Source organism: Macaca thibetana, chromosome 14, assembly GCF_024542745.1.
Source record: "Macaca thibetana thibetana isolate TM-01 chromosome 14, ASM2454274v1, whole genome shotgun sequence".
Classification (NCBI taxonomy): domain Eukaryota; kingdom Metazoa; phylum Chordata; class Mammalia; order Primates; family Cercopithecidae; genus Macaca; species Macaca thibetana.
The window spans coordinates 47,831,838-47,845,562 of NC_065591.1; the positions used below are offsets into that span (position 1 = coordinate 47,831,838).

The window sequence follows — 13,725 nt, forward strand, 5'->3', positions numbered from 1 at the left end:
TCGTCATGTTGGCCAGGCTGGTCTTGAACTCCCGACCTCAAGTGATCCACCCACCTTGGCCTCCCAAAGTGCTGGGATTACAGGCATGAGCCACCATGCCTGGCCCCTGTAATTCATTTTGGAAAGTTCCTCTTGTTACGTCTTCAAGTTCACTGATGTTTTATTTGGCACTCTTTAATCTGTTATTAATCTCATTTCATTTAAAACTTTATATTTTCATCTCTAGACTTCCTATTTTATTTTTAAAAATATCTCCCATTTCTGTCTTCATCATGCTTATGTTTTTCTTTACATTCTTAAGCATATGTATAATAGCTACTTAAAAGCCCCTGTTTGCTAATACTGTCATCTTTGTCATTTCTAGGTCTGTTTCTATTGACTGTTTTTTTTTCTCCTTGTTATGGGTCACGTTTTCCAGATTCTTTGCATGTCTAGTAATTTTTAATTGGATTCTAGACATTATTAATACTATGCTGCTGAATGTCTGAATTTTTTCCCTTAAAGAATATTTAGACTTTCTTATGTCTTATAGCTACTGTGTATCAGCATGGTCAATTTGAGGCTTTTTTCAAAGCTTAATTAGGGCTTCTTTAGGGTAGCCTTTACTCTAGGTGTAGTTTAATCCTTCTTCGAAATTATGACCATTTCTGGAGGCTAAATGAAGTCCTGGGATGTTCAGTGAGGTCTCTTTACTTTGGATGGTAAGATATGTAATGTCTCTCAGCTATGCAAAAGCTCCAAGAATTGCTCAGTTTACAGTTATCCACTGGTTCTTTGCCTATCTTTACGGATATTCAGCTTACACATGTGCAACTTAATGTTCAGCCACAGCCTTAATATATGCAACTTTCCGGAGTTCTTTTTCTACATGGCTCCCTCATCTGTGGTATTCTGCCCTACAAATTTCAGTTGCCTCAGACTTCCTGAATTTGATCTGTCTTCAACTCAGTGAGACCACCCTGCTCTGCTGGACATGCCCTTCCCTGTTTCTTGTTCCAGAAAATGATCCAGGCAGAATTTGGAACTTTCTAGTAAGATTTATTAATACTTAACTTATTTCCCTTCTCTGTGGGATCCTAGCCTTGCACTGCCTGTTGCTCACATCTGAAAACATGTATGTCATGTATTTTCACCAATTTTCTAGTTGTTTACAATTGCAGGGTAGGTTGAGTACCAGGTACTCTTTGTGGTGGAAGCAGAAGTTATATATGGTTTTAATTTCTAGAAACTTTTTTTCTGATGGTACTTTAACATATTAGCCTCCTATTTTTTAGATACAGTATCCTCATGGATCATCCTGGGAATATTAATTAGAATACTGTTCATGCTTTTCCTTTTCCTTGAATTGATTGACTTTTCATTGAGGGTAAGTTACCCTGCCATTTCAACTTGGGCACCATTTTGCCATTGTCCATTCTTTTCAAATAGATAATGAGTTTTAACTGGCTGGTAATATGTATAATAAAATTCTGGATTAATTAGAATTGGTACTGTGAGGGTTTTCTTAGCAGCTATGTAGGCAAGTGGCTGGAGGAGACATACCATAACCATTCACTCACAGGTGATGGTGGTTTCTGTGGTCATGGTCCTCTGATGGTGGGATCACAGGGATATTTACCAAAACTGATCTCCTCTAATCTTCATGTATTTCTCACAATTATTGTAATTACTGTTCCAACTTCACAGTTGAGGAAACTGAAATTCAGGGAGGTTCGGTAATTTGTTAACATCACAGAACTCATGAGTAAAGCAACCAGGATTAGAGTCTGGACATCTTTCTACCTATACACTATGCTGCCTCCCATTTGCTTTATAACTTCCAGAAATTTCATATTTCTGACCTATTTGTGGAACTGCTTCATGTTTTCCAGTACAGGTGCAGATATTTTCTAGTGTTAAAATTTCTTTCGTTTTTTCATCTGGCTTTTGTGAGTATTTTGAGAGTATTCATGACATTAGTTTGTGTTTTCTCTTAATCTTGAGCCCACATTCTTTCCATATTATAAACTGTTTCCTTAAGTTAAATTCCTCTTTAAGTTAAAGTCCTCAGTGAGATGACTGAGAAAAAGGAAAAGATATTTTTGAGGGACTTAATATATACTTTGTAAAATAAAATTAAATGTTCATAAATTTTACCAATACATTCCTATCAACAGTGCATCAAAATGCCAGCTACTCCATGGGGTGTAGTTTTTAATTGTTGTCTCTGGAAGACCCAGACTTTTAAGATGTTTAATGGTGGAATTTGAGGCACAGTGACACATGGGCAGAGGAGATATTTTTGGGAGCAATTTCTGCCCTGTACCTCCCAAATCCCTCACAGACCCCCTTTCTCCTCGGGCAGCCCCTCCTGCACATGCTGGGGGCAGGGCTTGGGCTTGGGGCACCTCTGCCAGGATCCCACTGATCTATGTTCTTGCTTGACACTCAGCAGCTGTCGTGGAGGCGTGGGCTGCAGGCGCTGTTCCCCATGGGCCGTGTGCAGGCCGCAGGCCGGGGAGCCTTTCCCGCCTAATCCGAGGGGCACTGGCAGTGGGGAGGGAGACAGCTGGGTGTAACTGATCTGCAAAGGAATGGAATGGTGCAGGGCCCCCAGCACTGGGCTGGGCCGTCTGCAGCCTGCCTGTCCCAGCTGCTGAGCCTTAACCCTTCCCTCTCTTATTTCTTTCTCCCCTCCATTGGGAAGTTGATGTCACCCAGCTTAGCCAAGTCCCAGGAAGCCCCTTGAGAAGTAAGCTTCCCTAGCTGAGTCTGTACACCTTGGAAAGGATCCAGCTAGGTGATAGTTACCGTCAGGGGGCTTGGGTCCTACCTGGGAACTTCCTGTCTCAGATAGAGACGGGGCTTTTGGAAGACCTAGTGGGCGACTCAGATAGTAGAGGCTACAAGGTCAGCACAGGGAGGCCCACCCTAGGTTGGAGCTCAGGGAAGACTCTCTGGCAGAAGCAATGGAAGGGGCATTCGGTTTGGAGTCTGGTGCTGCCTCCACCATTGCTCACTTTGCAGTGAGAACCTGGGTAAGTCACTGTCACTTCCTGGTATCAGTTTCCTAATCCCGAAAATGAGGAGTTTAAAGATATTCCTCAAGGTTTAGGAAAGAAGGTTCATGGTGGAAACAATAGCTCTATTTATTAAATGCCTACCATAGGCCAGGACTCTATCTATAAACATTCTCACCATCACTTTGCCAGACTCTCATTTCCATTTTAGTGATGAGGAAACTAAGACTTAGAAAGTGTAAATCATACAGCTGTTCAGAGATAGAGCCTACTCCACAATCCAGGCCCTTTACTAGATCCCAAAGATCAGCTCCAAGGATCCATAAATGGTGACCTGCTTCAGTCAAACAGAGGCAAGATGGCACATCTGGATAGGGCTCACAGAGGCAAAAGTTTAGCAGTGAGCCCTGAGTCTGCTGGATGGAGGGTGGGCTAGGACTGGGTCCGGCTCTTTGTGCCTGCTTTTCTCTTGCCCTGGGTCCAGCGGGGCTGGGATTCCCTGGCTCAGCCCAGCAGCCTCACATATTAGCATAGCCTCTGCAGTTGTCCAGTCCTTTCCCATCCATGATCTCACTTGACCCTCTTGCCAACCCTGTCGCAAAACTTATTGCTCCTCCTCACGATGGGGAACTGAGGCTTAAAATTTGCCAATGTTCTACAACTGCTAACTGACCAAAGAGACTAGAACCTTCTTTCCACTGCTCCCTCTGGCTTCCAGGAAGAAGGAGCCTGGAGTAAGAGGGAATAAGAGCTCCCAGGCACCCAGCAATCTTCTTAGTCTCTTTCTGGGCTGAGAAAGTGTGAGTGTGGGCTCTGGAGTTAAACAGGTGTGAGTTTGAGTCCTAATTCCTCCACTCTTAAGCTGTGCAAGTCGCTTACCTTCTCTGCGCCTTAGTAGCCTCATCTGTTGTGAATGAATGTTGGGGGAATAAATTAATGACGGCTGGAGCCAGATCTGCATCTCCCCTCCCTGAGCAGAGCACAGACACTGGTTGGCATGGGAAGCCCCAGTCAAGCAGAAACTAGGACTGGGGGGCTAGAGGCCAAAGGGAGGACTCCTAGGGGCTGCTGTGTTGTAGCTGCTCTCCAGGCTAGGCAGGAGCTGCCGAGCGAGAGGAGCAAAAAGGGCACTCCAGGTAAGGCAAAGACATAGAGGCAGGAATGGACACGGCATGGGAGGACCAGCTACAAGGTTTGGGTTTGGCTGGCTTGGGAGAGGTGGGGTCTTCATGGCCAGTGAGAAGCAAACCTAGAGAATGGTTTATCTCTAGAGAACGAGTTGTCCAAGGGTGCAGGGGCTGGATCAGTTACCCAGCATGCTGCCTGCCCATCTCCACCCACCCCCACCCAATCCCTGGGGTGCTGTGTTCTCTGGGCAAAGGGCTGGAGGCATCAGGGAGGTGGCAGAGGGAGGGGGAAGCATGCAATCCCAGCTCGGGAGAGACAGCTGTGCAGGCCTCCTGCCTGCTGCAGGGGATTAACTGGCACCGCACAGTATGTTGGGGAGCACCTGGCTCCCCGGCTCTGCCCACCCCTGCACCCTTTAACTCTTTGCTGTCTGGGCTCCACACCCTCAGGCTTAGAGGTATGTTCACACTTATTCTCCAGTGTCCTCAGTGTTCCATGCTGGGAACACAGAGATAAAGAAAGACCTAAGGCGGGGTCTGCCCAGCCAGAGGTATCTGTGTCATCACTGTCCCTCCTCATGCCAGCTGTGGCCCTCTGAGACCCTGGCTTCTCTCCACAGCAAAGCCTTTCTCTTTCCACTGGCTTCTCCAGGGCATATGGTCAAATCACTGCCTTCTTCAAGTCCTCCCCTAACTCATGCGCTCTCTCTTCTTTTCCAGCCACACTTCCTAGTGTTGTCCTCCTCACTCTCTCCACTTCCTCACAGAGACAGCACTGCCCACCAGACCCATCTTCCTGGGCACACAGCTGGACTACATTCCCCAGCCTTTCTTGCACTGAGATGTGACCATACAAGCCAGTTCAGGCCAGTGGAACCCGAATGGAAGGGAGTGAGGCACTTTCAGTCCTGGGCCCTGCAAGCTTCCAGCACATGCTCTCCCTGCACCTCGGCTGGCTGATGCCTGAGACCATAGAGACTCTGGGAGGTCCGTACTGAAAGTGGTAGAACCTCAAGACAGAGGAGCCAGGATCCCTAAATCATTCTGGACACAAAGCTCTAGCTACCCACTTATTTTGGGTGTTTTCTTTAATAAGAGGAAGGAATAAGCTTCTATCATGTGTGAGCCTCAGAAAAGATCTGACTTGCTGTGTGTGAAAAAAATAAGTGAGGAATTTGGTCTCCTCTCCTCTACCTCCCCATGTGGGACAACCCAGAAAAGCAGGGAAGAGGGATCTGGAACTCGGAAAAGGGGTTGGAAGGGGAACAGCTCTGGTGAGGGGAGAGGAACAGGGTGTTATCAACGAAGCTGAAGTTAGACATGTAGCGTTTGACTTCTAATTTGAAGTTGTTTCGGAACCTGTCGTCTGCCTTCCCCAAGCCACCATGACAAGTGTGCAAGACTCCAAGGCCTTGTGTGGTCAGAGCCTTGGGAAAATGTAAATGAAAGGACCACACATGGGTGAGGAGGCCAGGGGGACCTGGGCCTGGGGAGGGGCCTGTGCAGACAGTGCCTACCAGAGTGACAAGGAAAGGGTTAAGGGGTCTGTGAGCAGGATTGGCTCTCCTCACAGTAAGGGTAGTAAAATCAGCATGTCGCCTCCAATTTGCTCCGGCCTGACCTTGAACGTGAATCATTCCATCACAATGTCCTTATTGATTTCCACAGGAAGAGGATTAAGCCCAGAAAATCGGGGCGGGAACTTGAGCCTGCACCACGGAGAATGGGATGGTTCTGCAGCTCAAAACTCCTCGTGTTTGCAAATACGTCACAGGGGGTTGCAGGCTGGGCAGCCGCCCTGCTCGGCCACCGATCTCTCAGTGGCTCCGCTGGTCCCGGGCTTCTGTTTCCTCACCTGTGTGTGGCCGCTGGGGTTGCCTCAAGCTTTAAGTAATGCACAGAGTGTGGGAAGAAATAGGAATGAGGGAGATGCCACAGATGTCCCTAGGGCCTTCAGTCTGTTCTAGGCTCTTCTGAGGATCTCCTGGGATCCAAAAAGGCTATTCTAGGACCAAAGTTGCCACTGAACCAGCTGGTGGCTCACCAGCCAGGAAGGACCTTCCTCAATCCTGAAAATTGTTGAAGGGAATGAGACCTGTGTGTGTGTGTGTGTGTGTGTGTTGTGTGTGTTGTGTGTGTGTATTACCCACACAGATGCATAAAGGAGGGATCATTCTGTGTGAACCAACCCACAATTTCCTGTCATCATTTAACATATCCTGGAGAGCCCAGCAAGTCAGTACCCAAAAGGGTTACATAATATTTGCAAGCATGGTTGTACCAGGTTGCTTGATCCTTCCCTACTGACAGGCATTTGCAGTTGTTACTAATTTTTAACACTCAGGACAATGCTGCAATAAACATCCTGGCGCATGCCTCTGTAGGAAGTCTTTCTTTGGTGCTATCTGTTTCCTATTGCTCCTGTAACAAATTGCCACACATTTAGTGGCTTAAAACACACACGTTTATTCTCTTACAGTTGTAGAGGTCCGAAGTATGAAATCAGCTTCACTGAGCTAAAATCAAGGGGCCAGCCGGCCTATATTCCTTCTGGGGGCTCTAAGAGAGAATCCAGTTCCCTGATTTCCCAGCTTCCAGAGGCTGCCTGGATTTCTTGGCCAGTGGCCCCTTATGCCAACTTCAAAGTACATCACTTCAACCTCGCTTCTGTCACCCCGTCTTTTCTCTCTGACTCTGACCTGCCTGCCTCTCTTTTATAAGGACCCTTGTGATTACACTGGGCCAACCTGGATGACCCAGGATAATCCTCTTATCTCAAGATCCTTAATCACATCTGCAAAGTCCCTTTTACCATGCAATGTAATATAAATATTCGCAAGATACAGGAATTAGGACGTGGACATCTATCTTTGGAGGACCACTATTCAGCCTTCCATAGCTGCCTAGAAATAGGATGACTTAGTTAAAGGAGATGTATATTTTACATTTAAATCACCATCTACAAATCGTATCTATTTGATATGAACACTCACATCAACACTGCTGGCACTGGCTGTTTGGAGGGCAGTGAACAACACTAATTAAGGTTCAAAGTCTTCACTGTTTCCTGCCTTCCCCACATTGGAAGGCAGGGTTGGAGATTTTCCTCTCCTTAATCTTTCACTAAATTGTCTTACCCTGAAAGAAAAAGTCAGTCTCCCCAGGAGAGATCTAGGAGACTAGGACTGGGAATTTTGACCAAAAGTTTAGAGTGAGAAGTTGGCTTCCAGTAGGAGAAGGCAGGAGGGGTTGCCTGAGTGGGAGTGGAGGTGAGGTGGCCAGGGGGAACATCCAGGCATGCTGGGACTCCAACAGTAGGATGTGATCACCAGGAGCTATGGCCATCTGAGAGGACACAGTGGGAGTACAGCAAGAGGGCTGAGAACTGCTGCCAACTGGAGCCAAGGAGGGCCAGGTTACTGAAACTAGGTCACCAAAAATGGGTCGGATGTGGGGAACAGGCATCTGAAAGCCTGGAACCACCCTCCCGAATCGAGACTGCAGGAAGACGTTTAGGCCAAGGCTGGCTGACTTAACCTGGTGCCCTCTGCCTCTGTCTACGCAACAGCTGATGAAGAGTGGCCTGTTCAAAAGCTGCTTTCCCATAACTGGACATAAACAGATGGGAAGGGTCATGAGGTGAGGAATGAACAGCCAGGAACACTATATAGCCAGCAATGGCTATAAAAACTTCCTTATGTCTCAGCCAAAACATCTTGCCATATAATGGAACAAGGATTTTAAACCCAGTTCACTTTAACAGCCATGTTCTGTTTAAAGTCATGGTCTGTTGAAATCAGAGTTCAAAACTCTGAAAACTATTGATTTAGGGAGTGTGTGTAGCTAAGGAGATAACCGACTACAAGCCATGGATCATCGTCCCTTATAGAGAAATTTGGAAGCCTTGTCCCACCCATCTCTGGCTGTAATGATGAGAAATTAAGAAGTGTGATGTATGCATTTAAGGCTATAAATGTTTCTCTAAGTACTGCTTTAGCTGCATCTCACAGGTTAATGTGTCATAATTTCAAAATTACACAGATCAAAATGTTGTCCAATTTCCATTCTGATTTCTTATTTGATCCATTGATTATTTAGTAATGTGCTGCTTACAAAGCCATAAAGCTTCATTAGGAAAATTCATTTTCATTAGGAAAAGACTCAGGGTCCATGTTAGCAGACAGATGTACCATAAGAAGAGCTTACTTATGAAATAAAAGCCAAGCCTTCAAAGTGTTCTTTCAAAAAAAGATGTTCTACCCTTTCTAGGCAGGGTGAAGCTCTTGCACTGTAAGCACTGACTCCTCTACGAGTTTTTTCTATTATTGAGGGGTGCTTTCCTAGCCCCCTCCTTCTCCTTCCCACATGGGACAACCCAGGAAAGCACCCTCCCATTTTCTCCTTAGGTGTCCCAATGGTCCTTCACAGGTGAAGTGTCACTGAGAGCCTGTCCCTGGGTGCTCCTTAATCCTACCACAGCTGACATGGCTGCAAAAACGTACTGAGCTCATTGGGAGAACAACAAGGAAAGAAATACAGAAATGTTAAGAGGCCAATATGAAACCTACTCTCTGGGTCTGCCTCATCCACATCTCCTGTGAGAAGCATCTGTCTCTGGGCCCACAGAACCAGGATCACTCCTCAGTCCCTCGCCTGGGTGCCAGCTCCCCAGCTCCCAATGTCCTCATCTTTCTCCTCATCCCCTTCCTCTAGAGGCCAGTCTCCAGTCCATTCAATTCCAACCAGCAAACACCCACCAATGGTTCTGCTGTGAGTGGGGCATGGTGCTGGGATGGATGGGGCAGAAGTGGTGCTGATGTCCAGGGCCATAAAATAGAGTCGTCTCTTCGCAGTGGATACTCCTTCAAGTTCAAAGTAACCTGGCTCCCTCAGAGATGCTCAGAAGCCTGAAGTCTTCCTGTGGTTTATTGATACATAAACAGAACACAAATATGCGCACAAAGAGGCTTGGAAACAGCAGGGGGCCATCCTGGCACAGCCTCCTCACCTCAAGGGGCGTCCAGCCACATCTTCAGACACACAGGGCAGTGCTGGAGCCTGTACAACGTCATGTTCATGCTCTTGGGATCCACATGGCACAAAGTGGCACAGGGGTGGGAGACTTGCAGAGTGGGGTGTGGAAAGGGGCTCTGGCCCTGCTTTAGGGGACACTCTGGTTCAGTGACAAGGCTCTCACAAGTGCTCAGGGAGGCTGGGGCTGTGTTTTCCACTGACACCAACAGACACTCTCTTGCTAAACAGTCCCATGGAGCACAGAGGCTGGCATGGGCTGAGCCACAAAACCCATAATCAGGCTCCTCTGAGCCCGACTCTGTCATGGCCTTGGAGAAAAGGTGCACTGCAAAGCCTGGAGCTGCATTTGCAGGCTAAAGGTACCCCCTCAGCAACCTAGGGTCTCAGAGGCATGGGCCGTCAACCAGCATCCTAAATAAGCAGTGCTGGACCCTCGCTGAGGGTTTCACTCCCCCACCACCACCTCACAAGGCCGGCCTGCCTGCTGGGAAGGTTGCCTTGGGGTAAGGGTACAGGCTTGGGTCTTCCAAATCCTTTCCTGAATTACCATCTCAATACCAGGACACCAGGCACCTTTCTTTGGACTACAGGGGACATGAAGGTCACTGAGCTCACTCTGACTTCACAGATCTTGGTGAGACAACCTGGGCCCTGGAATCCACCATCTTTGCTTTTGGGAACTCCTTCTGGGCAGCTATCTGCAAGCCTGAGTGTTGCAGGTATAACCCTCTTTCCTTTTACTGTGTCTGGTTTCTTCTGCAGTCAAAAAGGCCAAGAGAATGGGCCACTGCATCCTGCCCCTGTGCTTGGTCTTGGGTCCAGCTGTGGTTCCCATGTGAGCACCATGCACCATCCCACCTTCCCACAGCTCTCACCACCCCCACCAAGAGCTGTGGCCAGGGTCACAGAGGTTCAGAGGGTGCTGCTCCTGCACCTAAAGCCCATTTTCCATCTCAAGCCAGGGACAAAGGTGAGCTCCCTAAGCCCTCAGCTATGGCATTTTCCCACATGTGGAAAATGGGGAGCCCAGAAAGGGAGCCAGGATGGGAAGGGGTGACCCTTTCTGGTTACTCCTGTGACCTCTTCCCACCATTCCATGCTCAGCATGTACCAGATTTCTACCACCTTTAATACCCCCATTCACATTGGGCCAGCTGGAAACACGAAGTGGGGCCGGCAGAGGTGGTCCAGCTAGCCCAGGCCCCCAGGCCTCAGGACCACTGGCAGGCACAGTCGGTGGGCTCCTGCACGGTGTAGGGCACCCAGGTGGCATTGGTGGCACAGAAGAGCTGCACAGAGCGCCGCTGCAGGCCCACCTCGCGGCAGCACTTGCAGAAGCGGGCATAGGTGTTGATGTTGTAGTTGTAGATGCTGGCGGATGGGCACCTCCCATCACAGGACACTAGGTTCACCTGGAATGGGCAGGCCAGTGAGGTAGTCTGTGGCGCTCACACCCCCAAATCCCCTCCATCCCCATCTTTTGCTGCCCCACTGCCTTGTGGGCACCACGCACAGGGGTGTGGCTCCTGCATTCGTTCTTGCGGATGGTCATGCGGATGGTCACCTTCTTGCAGGAGCGCCCATCCTCCTTACCTGGGGGGACAAGGGGATAAGGGAGCTGTGGCCAAGACCAGGCTTCTTAGGGGCAGTAGGATGGGCCAGCCCCAGGCAGTTAGTGTCATGCTGGAGGGTCTCTCTTCCTGCATTAGCACCCATGCATTAGTACCCCTCCCCTTCCAGGGAAAGCCTTTTAACCCAATGCCCTGGAAGGAGGCGGAGTTAGGAAGGCACAAACAGAGCAGTGTGAGCAGGTGAGACAGGAAGGCCAGCAGGGCCCCCTTGAGGACTCTGTGCTAGGGCAGAGGAGCATCTGGGGACAAGTGAGGTATATATTTTTATACTTGTTATTCTGTATCTCCCACTAAATGTCAGCTCCACAAGGCTCTAAAGTGCCTAGAACAGTGCCTGGCACATAGTTGGAGCTCCACTAATATTTTCCAGGTACATGCACTCACTCTGTAACCCCAGGAATCCCTCTAGAAATGGAATGGAATCTTTTCTTCTGGTCTCTGAGCCTCACCACAGAGGTTTCCTACTACACCAGCTAGATGGCTTCTGGCCAGAGCTAAGTCCACTTTGTCTTCCCTCTCTGCTCCAGGAGGCAGGAGAACTAAGGGCTGTCCTGACATGGCCCTCTGGGTCCTGGACTGAGACTGGCTGAGTGACCAGCAAGAGCAAAGCAGTGGCGGTCTGGGACGTTGGTGGGCGCCAGGTGAGCGGGCCCTGCTGAAGCTTTCCCATGCAAGCCCAGCGAATACAGCTCACTACCCAGCATGCACTGCAGGCCCAATGGCCTGTGCCAGAGGTGGGGAGCAGGGGCCCACCCCCTCCCTTGCCCCCAGAGCTCGGGCCACCTAGCAGAAGGGACATTGCTGGACATAGCAACGCGGCTGCCTGCCTCCAGTCCAGTGGGCTTCCGAGAGGAGTACCTGAGCGACAGTGGACACTAACCCGTGGAGGAGAGGCGGGACTAACGGGGACCACGGGAAACAGGGTCCCCGGGAAACCTGGGGAGAGGGACATGGGGTGCAGGTCACATGGGGGCACACGGGACATTCAGGGAACATGAGTTTGTGGGTCAGGGATCAGCCGATGAGGCCTCAAGTCCGACTTTCTTGGAGTATATGAAATGCACATGACAGGGCCCCAAGTTCTACTGCCTTCTGGAGATGGGGTCTGAGCACCCTAGGAGGAGGGCAGGCACAGGGGAAAGATATGGGTGGGGGATTGAAGGTGGTGCAAAGCAGAGGCTGACTGGGATGTGCATATGCACATGGTTGGGGGCTACAGTTCTGGGTGGTCAGGGCTCCAGGAGCCAGGTATCAGGACAGGTGCACAGAGCTCACACTCAGACTGTCAGGGACACTGGAAGGTCTGAATCCCACCCAGGAGGCTCCTCCAAGACCAGGGCGTCTGACCACGGGAGAATTCATGTGGGAGCATCTGGGCTGGGAGCCTTGGCAGGGGCAGGAGAAGGCAAAGTAACTGGTGAACTACTGACCTCCTGAATGCTATGCCCCAATGTCCTCTGGCTCTGACAAGGAGCAGAGGCTTTGTATGAGAACAAGGACACAAACATGGCTTCCAGCCTTCTGCATATTTGCGCTAGTGCCATGAGCCCCATGGTGGGGATGTTATCCCTTCATCTACTCAGCCCAGAAGAGCTATCATTTTAGGTTCCAGGCCAGGAACCTGGTCCTCTGTCCCCTGACATGACACCCTGTGCCCCCATCAAAGCCCCCCACCCCTGGGCCCCCACCGTGCTCACTCACAGGTCCTGCAGCATCCTTCCAAGGAAGGTACCACGGAGCCCCCAACCTAGAGGAAGTCGGGAGAGGTAGGTGTGGAGACACCTGTCCAGGCCAGGAACCAAGATCCCAGAAACAGGCAGAGTACAGGAGTCTTGACTCTTCTCTCCCTGTGATGCCCCAGGGCAGGAGCACAGGCCCCTTGCCAGGCCATGGGAGAGCCACAGGGGCTAAGCTGGCACTAAGGCTGCACGTGGCCCCCTTGGGGCAGGAGCCCGGGTCAAGATGGTGCAGGGCCTCCCATCTTTCCTGGGGCAGCTACCCTCATGCCTTCCACTGCCTACCCCACTGCCAGTGCTTCCCAGCACAAAGGGTCAGGGAGAGGAGGGGTGCAGGGGTCACCCACTTGGGTCAGTGGCCTGGGCTCTACCTCAGCCCTGGACAAATCATCCTTTTCCTCTAGGCTTAGTTTTCCCATCTCTAAAATGGGGGCAAGTATCCCTTAAAGCCCTCCTCCTCTATAGTGAAATGGGTAAAACAATGGATGGGACAGTTCTTTCTACATAAGTGTATGTTGGGGGGCGGGTCTCAGTATGTGTGTGCGATTTTGTGAGCATATACATGAGTATCTGTGTGTACATGTGCGATTTTGCACGTGTGGGTGTGTGTATGAGAGTATCATTGAATGTCTGTGTATATTTGTTTTCTAGAGAAGAGTCAGAAATCTTCAAATGTCCACTGTTAATCTTAGGGACTTTAATAATTCAACAATAACCCCAAGCCTTCCAGAAAATCCTTTTCTCTGAGGTGTGCCCATACTGACAGCTGCCCATGCTAGTGCTGGACACCCACCAGCCATCAGAGGACTGAACTGCATCTGCGTGGCATGTGTGTGCAAGAGTGTGCTTATATGAGTGCTTTGAGGTGTGATGATGCGTGGTGTGTGCATTGGCATGCCGATGTGAATGTCCCTGGAGGGTGTGGTGTGTGAGTGGCTGGTGGCCTGTGTTGGTGTCTGGCTGAATGTGCCTAGAACATGTAACAGTGTGTGTTTGTGCACACCTGCATGTGGTCACGTGATGTGTGAAGAGGCAGGGTATGATGTGGTCAGAGCAAAAAGAAATGCAGAGAGAGATGTGGATTTGGGGTGGCAGTGCAGGCATAGGCTCCAGGGAGCCCTTCCTCTTGCACTCCTGCTCACAGGACCCCCCCCCACTGCCAGCGAGACAGCTGATGCCCCTGGCCTACAGCCTCAGT

General features: G+C 49.9%; 1 protein-coding gene across 1 annotated transcript in view; it reads right to left on the reverse strand.

The window, feature by feature from the left end:
• Positions 1–10,319: 10,319 nt before the first annotated feature.
• OTOG (otogelin) overlaps positions 10,320–13,725 on the reverse strand; it is a 95,436-nt gene continuing 92,030 nt past the window's right edge. The window contains exons 51-53 of the mRNA XM_050759239.1: positions 12,493–12,538; positions 10,674–10,753; positions 10,320–10,572 (exon numbers count right to left, since the gene is read on the reverse strand). Of these exons, the coding sequence (XP_050615196.1) occupies positions 10,372–10,572; positions 10,674–10,753; positions 12,493–12,538 (327 nt within the window). The 3' untranslated portion in view covers positions 10,320–10,371. The remainder of the gene's footprint in view (positions 10,573–10,673; positions 10,754–12,492; positions 12,539–13,725) is intronic.